The 17,313-nt window shown below is 42.7% G+C and overlaps 1 protein-coding gene across 2 annotated transcripts in view; it reads left to right on the top strand.

Moving 5' to 3' along the window:
* Positions 1-17,313, top strand: part of LOC114565297 (dipeptidyl aminopeptidase-like protein 6) — a 74,387-nt gene that overhangs the window by 40,717 nt on the left and 16,357 nt on the right. For both annotated transcript variants that reach the window (XM_028593251.1, XM_028593252.1), the window contains exons 2-7: positions 7,048-7,162; positions 10,618-10,716; positions 15,090-15,184; positions 15,295-15,369; positions 15,455-15,507; positions 15,988-16,069. In XM_028593251.1, the coding sequence (XP_028449052.1) occupies positions 7,048-7,162; positions 10,618-10,716; positions 15,090-15,184; positions 15,295-15,369; positions 15,455-15,507; positions 15,988-16,069 (519 nt within the window). The remainder of the gene's footprint in view (positions 1-7,047; positions 7,163-10,617; positions 10,717-15,089; positions 15,185-15,294; positions 15,370-15,454; positions 15,508-15,987; positions 16,070-17,313) is intronic.

Raw genomic sequence — 17,313 nt, 5'->3', positions numbered from 1 at the left:
ATAGAGTCTGTCAAACAGCAGTTTCCAAAACTATTCAATGGCATTGGTAAATTTAAAGAGGATTATTAAATTGAGCTAAAGCTAAGCCATTTTCTCCATCAACTCCTGGACGTGGCTCATTACTCTCCTACAAAAAGTCAAGAGAGAACTATGGCATGCATGGAAGAGCTTGGAGTGATTTCCGAAGTGGAGGTGCCTAACAGACTGGTGTGCATAAACGGTTCCAGTACCAAAACCTGATGATACAAAAGTCAAAAGAGAGAGACATGTGCTTCCATCAGTGGAGCACACTCTTGGACAACTTGAGGGTGCCAAAGTTTTCTCAAAACTGGATGCAAATTTGCCATTTTGGCAAATCCCCTTCACAAGTGTGTCTGCTTACCATATGCATTACTCCATTTGGGAGATATTGCTTTAAAAGACTGATTTGGCACCTCTGCTGAATCAAAACATTTCCAAAAGAGAATGTCTGAGCTACAGGAAAGCCAAGACGGAGTAGTTTGCCAGATCTCTCCATACAGTGACTCATAAGGCTCAGGACAATTGATGGCAGTGTTAAAACGGCTGGAACAAGCAGGTGTGATGCTGGAAGGTGAATGTGTGAATTCTCCAAAACCTCTGTCAAGTTTCTGGTACGGATCATTGACGAGGTAAGAGCTGTCACCAACAAGCAGGATCCCACTGATGTGAGTGGGGTGAAAAGGCTTCTGAGGATGTTTAATCATGTAGGCAAAACAAAAAAACTCACATAATATAGAAAGTGTAAGTTTTGTTTTGTTGAGAAAGTGCAAAGAACATGTGGACCTAGAAATTCACAACAATATCAAATGAGAATTGAGCCAACCACCAGGTTTGGGATTTTACAGTCCCAGGTTACAAACAATAGTCTCAGCTGATACCTGGTTGTATGGACTGAGAGCTGAAATGCTCCATAAACAAGAGGATGACACAACAAAACCAGGTGTCTATGCTTCAACAACACTGAACAGAGATAGGCTACAACAAAATGGAAGCTTTATTCATCACATTGCCATGTGCGCAATTCTCAGACTTCCAGATTGGCATCGTGTTTCACATAAAAATTGACCTCTGGTATCCCTTCTGGGATCGAAGAACTTGGACAAGACTAAGATGAGAATGATGAGATACTCATTCTCTGTTTCACACGTTGTACTATATTAAAGGCCTGACAAATTTAGCAAAACCGGACCATGTTATCCTTACCTTCTGCATGCTGGGGATCTTGGTGTGCTTACATGTGTGCAAAAGAAACAACAGAAAAACAGAGAAACACCACTGTTAACTGAATTTCCAAGCATACCATGGGAAATGGTTGGTGCTGATTTGTTTGACTGGAACAATAGCAAGTATTTAGTGGTAATCCATAACATGGGTGGCAGTGAAGGTCAGGGGCCTCGACGGACCAGACCCGGGCGGCAGACGCTGGCTCTGGGGACGTGGAACGTCACCTCTCTGTGGGGGAAGGAGCCGGAACTGGTGCGGGAGGTGGAGCGCTACCGGTTAGATCTGGTGGGGCTTACCTCTACGCACAGTCTCGGTTCTGGAACCATACTCCTGGATAGGGGTTGGACTCTTTTCTTCTCCGGAGTTGCCCAGGGTGTGAGGCGCCGGGCGGGTGTGGGGATACTCACAAGCCCCGGCTGGCGCCCGCTGTGTTGGAGTTTACCCGGTGGACGAGAGGGTCGCCTCCCTACGCCTGCGGGTTGTGGTGGGGAAAACTCTGACTGTTGTTTGTGCATATGCACCAAACAGGAGTTCGGAGTATTCGGCCTTCTTGGAGACCTTGACTGGAGTCCTGCATGGGGCTCCAGTGGGGGACTCCATTGTTCTGCTGGGGACTTCAACGCACGTGGGCAATGATGGAGACACCTGGAGGCGTGATTGGGAGGAACGGCCTCCCTGATCTAAACCAGAGTGGTTGTTTGTTGTTGGACTTCTGTGCTAGTCATGGATTGTCTATAATGAACACCATGTTCGAACATAGGGATGCTCATAAGTGTACCTGGTACCAGAGCACCCTAGGCCGAAGGTCAATGATCGATTTCATAATCGTTTCATCTGATCTGAGGCCGTATGTTTTGGACACTCGGGTGAAGAGAGGGGCAGAGCTGTCAACCGATCACCATCTGGTGGTGAGTTGGGTCAGGGAGTGGGGGAAGACTCTGGACAGACCTGGTAAGCCAAACGTGTAGTGCGGGTAAATTGGGAACGTCTGGAGGAGGCCCCTGTCCGACAGACTTTCAACTCACACCTCCGGGCGGAGCTTTTCGTGCATCCCTGTGGAGGCTGGGGGCATTGAACCCGAGTGGACAATGTTCAAAGTTTCCATTGCTGAAGCTGCGGCGAGGAGCTGTGGTCTTAGGATCTTAGGTGCCTCAAGGGGCGGTAACCCACGAACACCGTGGTGGACACCAGTGGTCAGGGAAGCCGTCCGACTGAAGAAGGAGTCCTTCCGGGATATGTTATCTCGGAGGACTCCGGAGGCGGTTGCAGGGTACCGAAGGGCCGAAGGGCTGCAGCCTCTGCCGTGAAAGAGGCAAAGCAGCGGGTGTGGGAGAAGTTTGGAGAAGACATGGAGAAGGACTTTCGGTCGGCACCAAAGTGTTTCTGGAAAACTGTTCGCCACCTCAGGAGGGGGGGGGGAACCATCCAAGCTGTGTACAGTAAGGATGGGACACTGTTGACCTCCACTGAGGAGGTAATAGGGGCGGTGGAAGGAGCACTTTGAGGAACTCCTGAATCCGACTAATCGCCCTCTATGTTAGAGGCAGAGCTGGAGGATAACGGGGATTGTCGCCGATTTCCCAGGCGGAAGTCACTGATGTAGTCAAACAACTACACAGTGGCAAAGCCCCGGGATTGATGAGATCCGTCCAGAAATGCTCAAGGCTCTGGGTGTGGAGGGGCTGTCCTGGTTGACACGCCTCTTCAACATTGCGTGGAAGTCTGGGACGGTGCCAAAGGAGTGGCAGACTGGGGTGGTGGTTCCTCTTTTTAAAAGGGGGACCAGAGGGTGTGTGCCAATTATAGGGGTATCACACTTCTCAGCCTCCCTGGTAAAGTCTACTCCAAGGTGCTGGAAAGGAGGGTTCGGCCGATAGTCGAACCTCGGGTTGAGGAGGAACAATGCGGATTCCGTCCTGGTCGTGGAACAACGGACCAGCTCTTCACTCTCAAGGATCCTGGAGGGAGCCTGGGAGTATGCCCAACCGGGTCTACATGTGTTTTGTGGATTTGGAGAAGGCGTATGACCGGGTCCCCGGGAGATACTGTGGGAGGTGCTGCGGGAGTATGGGGTGAGGGGGTCTCTACTCAGGGCCATCCAATCTCTGTATGACCAAAGTGAGAGCTGTGTCCGGGTTCTCGGTAGTAAGTCGGACTCGTTTCAGGTGAGGGTTGGCCTCCGCCAGGGCTGCGCTTTTGTCACCAATCCTGTTTGTAATATTTATGGACAGGATATCGAGGCGTAGTCGGGGTGGGGAGGGGTTGCAGTTTGGTGGGCTGGGGATCTCATCGCTGCTCTTTGCAGATGATGTGGTCCTGATGGCATCATCGGCCTGCGACCTTCAGCACTCACTGGATCGGTTCGCAACCGAGTGTGAAGCGGTTGGGATGAGGATCAGCACCTCTAAATCGGAGGCCATGGTTCTCAGCAGGAAACCGATGGAATGCCTTCTCCAGGTAGGGAATGAGTCCTTACCCCAAGTGAAGGAGTTCAAGTACCTTGGGGTTTTGTTCGCGAGTGAGGGGACAATGGAGCGGGAGATTGGTCGGAGAATCGGGCGCGGGGTGCGGTATTGCATTCAATCTATCGCACCGTTGTGACGAAAAGAGAGCTGAGCCAGAAGGCAAAGCTCTCGATCTACCGGTCAGTTTTCGTTCCTACCCTCACCTATGGTCATGAAGGCTGGGTCATGACCGAAAGAACGAGATCCAGGGTACAAGCGGCGAAATGGGTTTCCTCAGGAGGGTGGCTGGCGTCTCCCTTAGAGATAGGGGTGAGAAGCTCAGTCATCCGTGAGGAGCTCGGAGAGAGCCGCTGCTCCTTTGCGTCGAAAGGAGCCAGTTGAGGTGGTTCGGGCATCTGGTAAGGATGCCCCTGGGCGCCCCCTAGGGGGGTGTTCCAGGCACGTCCAGCTGGGAGGAGGCCTCGGGAAGACCCAGGACTAGGTGGAGGGATTATATCTCCAACCTGGCCTGGGAACGCCTCGGGATCCCCCAGTCGGAGCTGGTTAATGTTGCTCGGGAAAGGGAAGTTTGGGGTCCCCTGCTGGAGCTGCTCCCCCCGCGACCCGACACCGGATAAGCGGACGAAGATGGATGGATGGATGGATAACCATAATGTAATGTCTCTCCAGCTCTCTTTTTTATTCTTGACAAAACTATTTCTGTTAATTTAAATGTGAACACAGAATGCCTTTGAGAAGAGAATGTGCTCCATTATCCCCATTTAAACTATATTGTGTCTCCCCCCCCTTTCCATGGTGGCCTCCCACCAGTAAGGTCGTTTGGAACAGCTTTTGATTTCAGACATGGTCGGACAACACGTTGTATGGACTAGTTCATACACTGACCCCAGACAGTTCAACCACCTCTATCTGCCACTGGTTTTAAACAGTCTGATTCAGCAGAGAAAGGGTCAATGGAGAAAGTAATCTGCAGCCATTTTGCTTGTATATGGAAACTATTCTCAAAACTCTCTTGGAGATTAAGCAGTGTAACCTACAGGACAGTTTTATATTTTGAACTGTGACTTCATTTGGAAACATCTTCATGTAACACCAGAAATGAAATTAGGCAAATAAGGTAATAAACATATCTGAATATCAGTGAATTATTTTTCCTAAAAAAACTCCTGATGCGTTGTTTTAATGTTGTACTCTAGCTTTTGTAAATTAAATGGGTGGTTTAAATAGCAGGGCCAGCTGTCCTGACAGCTCTGTTGATTACCGCTCGACTTGTCACAGGATGTACGATTAACATCGATCCCATCTTTCTCAAGTCTGTGTTATGTATCCAAGGATTATTGACAGTGAAGGTTAATGGCCGTATCCATTTCAACTGAATGCTGTTTTATTGAGGACTTTACAGTGAAAAAGGCAAATGTCCAACAGCATTTGATTGTCTATTGATTTGAATTGTGGAAAAGCTCTCTGACCTCTGATTGAATAATTGGGTGTCTGTTTACAGAAATGCCAAGCACTGGAGGGAAGCTGCTCCTGCTCGTCAAGTCGTCTGCATCCTACATTTTCACAGCCTGAATTAGCCCACAGGGCCGGTGGGAGATGTATTTAAGATTCAAAAAGTAGTCTGAAATGATTGTACCTCGAGCTAAAGTACAATGAGCATGCTGAATTTGTTGTGGGTAGAAATAAAATGACTGGAACTAAATATGTACTCATACGCCTCCCAGGCTGGCATCAAAGTGTCTGGAAATATTCTGCTGAGGGACACTTTTCCTCTGTTATGTGGCGTAGATCCAGCTGTCACATTTAGAAATCTCCATCAGGTACAGGCCGCACTCAACTGGATATCGGACTTGGCTGCATTCAAATCACCTGCCTGCACTAAACACTTTGCCATTTTCAGTGCAGATATACATAAAACAAGTAAGCAGATGCAGAAACAAGGGCGTTATCTGCATGCGTGTAAAAGCCTCACATTGTTTTATATCTGGCTCGGGCCAGAGGTCTGAAGTGATCGTTGACATGAAAGGTAACTTCAACAGCATGTCTTTCAGGGACATTAATATCTTATGAATCCAGTATACACCTTATCGTGAAAACCCTTACCTCTGCAGCAATAAATCAGCGTATGTTGTTTTTTCTTCTTCTGTGTACTCACTGCCTTCAGTATTGATTTGCTTCACTGTAAGACAAACTGTGCAGAGACACACAGGTATGCTTTAAACATTTCAATGGAAAGTAACTTTTATTGCATTAATTTAAAGTCTTGAAAGATATAAAAAGCATCATCTCTGCCTTAGCGTTGAGTCTTCTGTTTTACTCTCACGTGTATGCACACGCCCCTCATTAACTTGCAGATGGTTCACTGAGCTGGTTCATATTGTATAACCACTCACTGTGGGCAGACAGAGGCCGGGTCTAATTCGTAACAAGGATATCAACAGCTGGACTGATACGGGTGGCTGGAGCTGCTCACTTTCCTCACTGACTGTGACTAGAGTGATTAATGTGCAAATGTGTGTGTCTGTGCATGCGCATAGTCAGAGATCATTAACAAGAAACTCTGATTTCTGACCTTAACCATTCAAGAGTCTGGATGGAGTGTCTGGAGTTCTAGTTCATGAGGTTACCTTACATCTAGTTATTCCAGAAAACTGCCTGTTCCGGTTGCTTTTTAATGGACACAGTATGTCAAGGAGTAGATGATAGTGTGTTTTTGTACAAAGCCCATCTGTTAAATCACACAGGAAAAACCCCAGAAATGGTCTTCTAGATCAAAATAGTTTAAGATCTGTGTGTCGGAGTATTGGTCTTCAGAGGCCACCGGATTGCTGCCTCCCGCACTTAAAATGTTTTGTATGTCCTGTGGATTTTTGCAGTATATGTGTTTTGGACAGCGCTGATTAGCCATCTACCATCTGCTGGGCTCTGTGAGGAGAGCAGCTCATTATTTTGCATGTTGTGTTTGCGTTGAAGTTGTAGCTCCTCTAGAACTATCAGGCAAAGCTGCAGGGACTCTTTGTGTTCAAGCAGCGGGGAGCAGTTGGTGGATGCAGTGTTACTGCACACAAGTGGCTGAGCTGTCAGCATCTGTTTGACAGAGAATGAGCTGTCCTCTGGCCAGTCTTTGGCTCCAACTGTGACAGTACAAAATACATCTGCCTTGTGTATGATAAGATCATCTCTGAAACGCTGTGTGTCCATTATGAAATAAAACCCAGTTTCAACAGTAGAACCAGCCTGTGGTGACAAATCATTGTTACCTAAATGCTTCAAAGTTTATATGTTTGCTCTTTTGTGTGTGCTGCAATGTAATGTAATGTTTAATATTGTTTTTCAGGACCTGGTGGGCAGTGCTCCGCCGCAGAGGAACTGGAAAGGAATAGCCATCGCCCTTCTGGTCATCCTCATCATCTGTTCCCTGATTGTCACCTCCGTCATCCTGCTGACCCCTCGTATGTACAATACACACACAAACACACACACACACACACACACACACACACACACACACACACACACACACACACACACAACACTAAGGATGCACAATCCTCTTAACTGACTGTTTTATTAGTAGATAATGCAAAGAAAATTTGTAATTTGTATCTGGATCTGCATGAAAGTAACAGCCCGGTATTTTGAATATTCTGTTCATACTGGACAATTTTGCACCCCACAATTTACATCAAATGTGTGTCCTTCATGTAGCACGGCAAAATGTAAGGAATAGGAGGTCTGGCTGATGCATGGACATCCGATGTCTGACTTTCATGCAAGATACTGAAATTTGTTTGCCACAATAATAATCTTTCCCTAACCTTAACCATACTGTAGTTGGCATGTGTATATTATGGAAAGCGAGAATTAAATTAAATTAAAATTGTGTGCATTTCATGTAAAAATTTTGTCATTGAACGTAAGCTAGGGTTTTGCTAAATCATCCAAAATCATCGAAGGCCTTGTTTGGTAATAGGTTTGCAGAATGCAGTGTGTCAGTGTTAGCATTTTATATTCATTGGAAAATGCCCTGTTTTGCAATCTTGCACGAAAGAAATCCTGGATCCATATTGACATTTCACTGAATTTCATTGAAATCGGAACACAAACAAACAGATGATATTGACACACTCAATATTCACTCCCTCACAGTTACTGTTCTCTGCCTCAGTATACATATATTCTACACACAACTCTGGCTTTGAATTGAGAACAGCAAAACATGTCACACCACAGATGAAACTCAGAAACCACAGATACCTTTCAACAATCCTCTTAAGTTATTATTTTAATTGAAAAAAATGTTTAGAAATTGGAAATCCATGTGATGGATGGATGGATCAATATACAGGTGTGAAAATCAGTGGATACAATTGGCCATATGTTAGAGCGTGCATATTAGAGGAAATGGCTAAAATGTTGAAAAATACCCTATTTCACAATCTTGCAGAGAAATAACTTACTAAAAAATAGAATTACCACCTCTTGTATGCCTCTGCCAACTAGTCAAGTTGCAGTTTACATCCATATCTGCCCTGACTTATATAATCTGTTTCAGTGAAGACTTTAAAGGAATTTAATAAAAGGTATTAAATGTAGTTTTTGGAGAAATGTGGATGCTTCACACACATCTTAAAAGCAGCAGCACAGAAGATCTATGCAATCACTACAGTTTCAAGCTAGGCACCCAAGATTAGTGTCACCAATTCAGTATCTGACCAAATGTAAAATATAGCCACAATCTCTCCATCTGTTCACGTGTTAAGGTGTTGAATAATGGCCAAAAAAGTGTTTTTGCAGAACATTATGATTTCACGGTAAAATTGACCTTTGACCTTTTGGGTATAAAATCTCCAATTGAACATTTTACCCTATTAGTCATTTGTGTGAGACCTTGTCATAACTAGTGTATGAATGCTTGAGTTATGGCCCAAAATGTGTTTTGTGAGGTCACAGTTACCTTGACCTTTGACCACCAAAATATAATCAGTTCATCCTTGAGTCCTTGAGTTTCTGAGATATTGTGTTCACAAGAATGGATCACATGGCCACAACTGTTGCCACAAGTACATCTGTGAAGATTTCTTTAGCTTTCCTGCTAATAAACTACCAAAAATGAACAATATTCACAGCAGTTCAAGCCATAATGTGAACACAACTCAGATGAAGGGCCATATTTTAACGACCTAAGCGCACTGCGTGAAGCGCATGGCACAGGTGCGTTTAGGACGTGTCCAAATCCACTTTTGCTAGTTTATCGGCGGAAAAAAAGGTCGGTGCGCCAGGCGCATGGTTCAAAAGGGTTGTACTTAGTGTCTTCTTTAATTCATAGGTGTGTTTTGGGCGTAACATGCAATATACCAATCAGTGTCATCTCCCATTCCCTTTAAAAGCCAGGTGTGTTTGTACCTTGGCGCATTGCTATTATGATGGCGGATTTGCACGGTAATATTTTTATTTGTAATCTTTTGCATGTTTGTGTGCTGCTGTGCTTCCCTGTGTGTGTGTAACAAGCATAGTGTGTGCGGGCTGTGCACGAGCCTTTTTTACAAATTTGCTGTTAAAATAACAATGAAACGCTGTGCTATTGACTTTAGACCAGGTTTTTGTTGGTCAATGGCGCCATCACTTCCCGCTGCCTCAAGATAGCAATACGCCAAGAATTCACCTGAACACACCTCCCTGTAAGATGGGCACATGTGCATTTGCTATTTAAACAACGTGGGCACTGGACAGGAAATTGACAACTGCGTCAGTCTTAAACTAGCAAAGACACTTGCGTCGGACTTTGCGCCGTGTGCAAGATGGGGCCCGAAACCTCTTTTATCTCTTCTTCTGCTTTTTCTCTCACAGGCAGCTATTTTATTTGATAACCTTGTATCAGGGGGCAAGGTTTTACAGATGATATGCTTTCTCCAGTTTATAATTGTGTACCGGTTTTACACAGGGGTGGGGTCACCGCCTCACCAGCTAATGGGCCTTTTAATGTGTAATTTTCCCATTCAGGCCTGTTAAATGGAGATGATTATGCAGTAATAGCTCCAGCCATTTGTCAGATTGGCACAGCATCAGAGATACCATTTGCCTTGTGTTAGAAATTAGCTTTCTCATCTCACTCTGCAGCTTCTTGCCAGGATTTCTTCGAAGTTTCAAGGCAATAAACACTTTACAATGTCTGACATGGTATTTACACACTCAGATCTCACTGCTCAGTCACAACGTGTAGCCTGCTGAAAAATCTGTCAACGTACGTTTTGTGCAGTAACACTAGGCTGTCAACCATCGTGACAACTTGTGTCTGAAGGTTGTTTCCTGACTGAGTAAAGGTGTGGTAGGAGACAGTTATAGGGCTCACACACACTCTCTTTTTCCATATCCTCACTAACTCTCTTGTGTACCCCTGTTGTCTGCTCCACCTACAGTTCAGCTGTCAGCTTCAGATCTCATTTGGAGTTTTGTGGATGGAAGGAGTCGTCTCCCCTGCTGCTGAAAAACAAAGCAGGCAGATGTGAACTGATGCTCTCAGATCAATAGTGCAATACCAGAGGCCTCTTTCTTGTTTGTACCTTGTTCTAAATTGTTCTTTCTATAGTGGGGAATTGTTCTTGGAGGTGCTATCTCGAGAGACAAGAAGAGTATAATATAGTGAGATGATGACAGTCTCTGGTATGAGGCTCCCTGAGCAAAGCAGCACGCTGACAAAAAGGTCAAAGGGTTTGCTTCAGTTTTTCCTCTGAAACTAGCAAACTCAGTTGCTTGAAATGCTAATTAATCTCACAAGACTCAAGGACCATTTTAAGTTTACTTCAAGAACCCCCACATCCAGACATTTGCAGCTACACATTTGAGCTGCTGTACGTCACATTCAATTCACGCATGTTTGTTTATCTTCTGGTGATGCACTTGACAGGGGAAGATGACAGCCTCGCCCTTAAGAAGAAAGTGACTATAGAGGATGTTTTTGGTCCAGACCTTCACATCCATGATCCAGATGCCAAATGGCTCAGCGGTGAGTGAACAGTTTGGCATTCAGCATCTGCCTCTCGTGTCAAAACTCAAAACAAATCCAGACACATTATGACAGGCATCGTTGTTGTCCGTGATTCAGAATATACCATCTGTATTAAAATCTGACCCACTGTCTTGATTTGTCCATATGCCACAAGTGCCTAGCCTACATGGGGTTATAAGACCCCAAATATGTAACATTTGTCAGAACAGAACACAACTTATTACATTACATATATTGCAAACAAATAACTTTATCTCCTTTCTAAACTCTAGAAATAGTGCTGCATTCAGTTGCTACCTGTTTTTGCCTTGAAGAAGGTCTCTGACCAAAGCTTGCTTAATTAAACAAGACTTTTGCACAGACTTCAGTGTGCGGATGCTCTTTTCCAATTAGTTTTATAGTTTGTAGCTTCAGCACCTTAGCTAAGCCTGATACTGGGTGAGCAGTGTTTTTTTCTCTATTTTGAAACACTAGAAATAAAAATGGACAATAAAAAATATTGTCATTCCCAATAATATCATATCACTAAGTGTATTTTATCAGGTAGTTTTTATTGAGAGAACAAGAAACATTCAGAGTCAGTAAACCAACTATCAAGCATAAAATATAGGCTGATTAATAAAGTAAATTGCAAGAGCCGAACTAAACATCAGATAGTAAAGCTTTAAAGTCTCTGAGAGGAATGAAATAATCTAAAAGGGCAGTTTGCAGTTCATACCATCAAAACTAGTTCTGCTACATATGGGTAGTCATTGGATCGTGTACTGTACTGTGTAAGATTGAAATGAGAGAAGAGTTGTGAGGTAGTTTGGAAGATTTAACAGTGGAGCTTTATCGATGAAAATGAGCAATAAAATATAAAATTCACTTTGTCTTCAGTCTTACTGAAATCACATAACAAATGTTTCTCTGCAGGGAAGACAATAAACCTGCCTGTTTCTATAGCGACTGGTAGTGTACCTGAATGTAACTGTAAACACATGAACATTAGTTTCCATCAACATATAGAAAATATTACAGTTCATAACGGCTCTTTCTGTTTTCATGGCAAACACATGCTGCAGTGTTCAAGCTCATGTTGTATGCACAATACATTCTGCATGTGGTGTACTAGGCGTACAGTAAGATGTACAGATGTACTGTACAGTAGAGCAGGTCTGCTGTGGCCCCTCTCTGTGTAAGGCATATAGCTGCCACCTGTGCTCAGAAATGTTGGATCAGCTGACTCAATGCCCTCTGGTGTTGGAAAGGAAAAGTACCTGAAATATGTCTCAGCTTCTGCATGATGAACTGAAGCAGTGATACTTTTTTCTTAGATGAATAATTTTTGGATTATTGTTTTTTGTGCACTGTGCAACAGTCTGAAACAGTGCCATTCTGTGTTGGTAGTAATACAGGAACTACTACTACTTTTTAATAACACTCTTTAATAATAAATAAATAATAAGTATTGTTCTTGTATCCTTGTTACTTATTAAAGAAAATAAATAACTATATATTTTAAAAGTCTGGTTGTCATACGGGTGAGGAAAGGGGACCACTCAAGCAGTTGCATAAAGTATCATAATTATTGTGTGGAAAGGTGTACATATAGGTCTTTTAACTTCTGGATTTGACATAGAGTTGACATAGGTTTGGGGTTCTCATAGTTTACCTTTACAAAGCATACTTCGTTAACCACTCACTTTTTGTCACTTTATAGTCATTTGAGTATTGATACTTCTTACTTTACAAAACAATCTTTACCCAAGGTCTACCCAATAGCTTTTTTTGGAAGCTTTGAACAACATCTCACGGTCTTCCTCCGGTGAATAGAGTAGCTAGATAAAGCCCTGGGAAAACACTATTAAGTGAACCTAGAGTTAGGAATTTGTTGTCAAATAACTGTTTTCAAGGTAAAAAATGAACTAAGGATTCAGATTCTGGTGTTTATTGTCAAGATGCATAGCTGGTCATCTGAAATCTGATAAAACACATAGGACAGATAATACATTTAAGACTATAGATCAAATATTAAATATTGGAGGTGTCAACACTCCCCTCTAGTCTAAATCAATTGATTATGTTTTATCAATTTCCCTTGAAGCACTAAACATTATAGACCAAATTCATACTGTATAAAAGTGCTTTTAAATATGCGTTGTAAAAAAAAGATGGTTATTCTGATCGGTGTTAGTTACCATTATAAAAAGATTTTCTTGTCTTTGAAGACGAAACAGCAGAACGGACCAGTAAGAACTGCTTCAACATCTCTCACGACAGTGTCATGTACAGACAGCTTATGCATGAACACACCTGGTGACTTGCATGTATTTTATGAATTTAGCTGTATCTATAAATAGGCCTATATTCACATTATCACCTGCACGTATGCAAACTCACATCTCCCACTTGTGTGACAGACACATTGCAACCTTACATCTGTCCTTTTGTTCTACTGTTCAGGCTGTTCCCCTAATTACTTACATTACCGGCCCATTAACGTATAATTAGTTAGGTTCCTGTGTTTCTGTGTCCTTCATTCACGACCAAGATTAAAACGTCCTTAGCACCTGACGAAACCCCGGCAATCAATTTGTGTGACATTGCATCTTGTCAGTTAACTTAATGCAATCAACTCCCATTTGGTGCTAATGACCTTCTGATAAGAAACCCAATGGGAAAACCTCACACTTCAGTAGTCCTCATCAATATTTTGTGGACCTCTTTCACAGCAGTGCGTAATTGATCTCTGTTGCTCTTTGATCACCGCTTGCCTCAGTAGTCTTTGGACTCACCTCTGAGTTTCTCACACAGACTCCGATCCAAAGATAAAGGAAATCAACCTTCAGGGTGATCTCCAAAACAAAGAACTTCTGCTCTCTGTCTGACGCATTTATATTTTTGAGATATAAAACAATATAATATCATCCAACAATGAAAACAAGGCAATAACAAGAAACATCTGTGGCTAAATCTACTCATGAAAATCTGCATTGAGGAAACTAAAGCCCCATCTTTGGCAACCGTGTCACCATCAAGTCTCTTTATGATTCCAAGCTCAAATCAAATGAAATTGATTTGGCGTGATTACATTTCCCATCCTGGACCCAGTATGCACTGACATTTTCACATTCCCAAATTCATTTGGCTAGGGTATCATGGCCGGAGCCAGACACGTTAACTATCCCATTTGTTATGCATTTCTTTTGCCATTTTATGTTTAAATGTTTGTTTGATCACAAGACAACAGATTTCAGATATTTCTGCAGAAATCTTTCAATTATAAAATGTTATCTGATGAGGAAAATAAATTTAAAAAGAGAGTGTTTGTGTTCCAGACACTTTAATGCCACCTGAGGACAAGCTTCAAATACATGCACAGCAGTGTTAAAACTTTCAAAACACTGGCTTTTTTATTGCGAAGGTAACCGGAGAAAGCAATTCTGGCATTTATTGGGGACTTCTCATAAAAGAGGATACTTTTCTATAGAGCAAGGTTGACAAGGACAACCGCATTGTAGCAGTCCACAGAGAAAGACACGCTGTGCTGAGTGCTATAGCCTGCACATACCATACACTTACAGCCTTTTTTAAGACTTGTTTTTCGACAGGAGATGTTTTGACAATGGAAGTGAGGCTTTAAGATATACCTAGCAGTTTGCAAATTATCCACCATTAAACATAACAGCAGGAATTTGTCATGACTGTTTGCAAACTTACTGGGAATTTAGCATTTTCAGTGGAAAATGCTAAGAAACAACTATACGCTACCTGCCCAGCATCAAACAGTGCACAGACAACAATTAGCGACTAGTTGGTGAACATTGCGGAGCATTTAACAGCTAAAGAGTCAGATATTGGCCAGTCAGAGCTAAAAGGGGGGGAAAATTGGACTTACAGTACACCCATCAGGTGGACAGAAACATGACTCACATGTATAGCTAATGTTGCTCTATATGTCTCAGGTTGGGTCAGTAAGCAAAGGTTTGCCATATCAAAATATCTTTATTCATTTTTTTGAATAACTTCCAGCAAATGTATTCTTATCTAGTTTAGGCACTGAGAATTGTCCAACCTTAAAAAGAGACCTGCCCTTACATGTCAGACATTTGAAAGATAACGAAATGCAAACAACATAGTTACATACCGTAAAAGTAATAATTCAATTATCAATTAATTAATTCCTAAATAAAATAAAAATAAAATACAAAATAAAAAGCATTATATTGTAGGTTTAATAGCCATTTGGCTTACTTAAGATTATTGATAACGGTTAAAGAGGAGGACAAGATGCTATAAAGACCATGTATAGTAATTTGAAAGTAAAAAACTATATGCTGGTACAGTTTCTTCCATGTCCCTCCCTGATAGTTGACTTTTATTTACAGACAATGAGCTGCTGTATCGTACAAGGGAAGGAGATGTTGTCAAACTTAAAGTTGACACAAAGGAGAGAACTGTTATTGTGCTGAACCAGTTGTTTGTGAGTATCATCACTCCATATTCTGTTTACTTGAAGAGCAGTCAGTATTCTCTCTACTGCTGCTGTAGTGAGTGTGTTACTTACTGTGAATGTGCTTTGAACCCATCCAGGACAGATCCAGAGCCGCCCGGTACCAAGTGTCTCCAGACATGCAACATGTGTTGTTCGCCTTTGAAGTGAAACCGGTGAGAAACCCTCAGAGTGGTTCACACCATCCCATTTCTTCCAGAAGCTGTCCTTCCTTAACTGTGAGGCCGTTTGTCTCTGCAGATCTACCAACACTCCTATGTGGCCAAGTACATTATTTACAGCCTTGTGACACAGTAAGACCCACTTCTGTTGTGTCTTCCTTTTATTGTCTGTCGCCTTTTGGTCCTTTTTCTGTCTGTCTTCCTTTCATAGATCTGTGACTGGACACTAATCTGCCCTGAGCTTGACCTCATGTTGGCAGTCCACTGCATCAGCCTTATTTACCTGCTTTCGCTACCTTTGTGGGAATGCATTTAAGTTCCATTTAGTTTTGTGCGCCGTGTTCAGCCTGGCCTGTTTTTAGCCTTTCATCCATCTATGTCTGCTTATTTCCCCCACTCTGTATTTGTAGTGAGCCAAGCAAAGTCAGCTTGTTCTAAAAAAAGGATGTGGATGATTGATGAAGCCTACAGTGAGGGAACAAGCCAACAAAAAAAAAACATGACTTCCTTGCTCTGACTGTGCATTTGTATTGAGATACACACTGTGCAATTGGCATGTAGTGTTCATACAGACAAATACTGTATTGGTTTTTTAATGTGTTGTCTCCACAGGGAAACTTGGCCTCTGAATCCCCCTGAAGTGCATGAAGCTGTCCTGCAGTTTGCTGGATGGGGACCCCGAGGCCAGCAGCTGGTAAGGAGGCCGGACCCTTGAGATTACACTTTGTGAATACTGGCCCCTTAATGGAAATCTGTCAGAATTGGCCTGGCATCGCAGAGTAGGCACAGAAGTGATGCATGGTTTATCACAGTAGTAGTATCAGTCAAATGTTGTGGCAACAAGAGGTTTATGTGCATTGTAATAACCACTTTTAGGATTTTCAGGGTGAACTCTCCTTGCTTTGGCTTCCATAAATGTCTATGTGAAGCCAAATCGTTTTTTACTTTCACAACTTCATGACAACACATGAGCTGGTGAGAGGCACAGTGGCAGATGGCATCTAGGTGGCACAACCCGGGGCTCGGACAGTCTGGGGTTGCTGTGTGTGTGTGTGTGTGTGTGTGTGTGTGTGTGTGTGTGTGTGTGTGTGTGTGTGTGTGTGTGTGTGTGTGTGTGTGTGTGTGTGTGCGTGCGCGCGCGTGTGTGTGTGCGTACTAGGAGATAGTTTGTCCAATTGGGCAAACAAAATTAGTGTCTTCATTTTGGAATTCATTGCAGTTCTATTTGGCATTTCCATTCATTTTTCATTGCTTCTATGACACAAGGAGTAAGTTTTAAAAAGAATCTTTGAAAAGCTTAATGAGAGCTGAAATAGTTAAAGAATAAAGCCTGAACACCTTGGATTCAACACATCTCCAAAAAGTGACCTCTTTTTGTTTATTTTCAAACTTTCATCCCTGGCTGCGTTCACAAGCTGCACAGGAAAATGTGTTAAAAGATAATATTCAAGAGTAGCAGTAGAGTGGTACATTTTTCTGTAAATTCAATTAAACATAATTGAAAGTGTTTAATGACTGGTGAGTTTGTGATTGTTTTGACCAAGGAGAGTACTGTATGTTCACATGACTTGTGATTCAGAGATGAAAAAAGGCAAATTTTCCAACTTATTATAAGTGAACCTGTTTCACTTTTGTGTTTATAACCTTTTAGATGCAAACAAACTCCTAACTGCATCAGAAAACATGAATAACTGATTTGTTGTCTAGTGTACATGTATCAAAGGACATGTCAGTCAATTTGGGAGTGCGAGACAGCATCTGCTGCTTTAGCAAATGCCCATTGCCCATTCGCAAGCAAAGGAGTAAGTTTAGAGTCACAATATCTGAAAGGCAGTGGGTTGGGGTCGATGGGTGGGTCAACAAAATTTTACTTTATTACTATTATTGACTGAGATCAAAAAACAGTTTTATTTCATGCAGTAAAGCAGTAAAAGAAAA

Source organism: Perca flavescens, chromosome 12, assembly GCF_004354835.1.
Source record: "Perca flavescens isolate YP-PL-M2 chromosome 12, PFLA_1.0, whole genome shotgun sequence".
Lineage (NCBI taxonomy): Eukaryota > Metazoa > Chordata > Actinopteri > Perciformes > Percidae > Perca > Perca flavescens.
The sequence above is the reverse complement of the archived record's forward strand: the minus strand, read 5'-3'. Positions and strand labels throughout refer to the sequence as shown.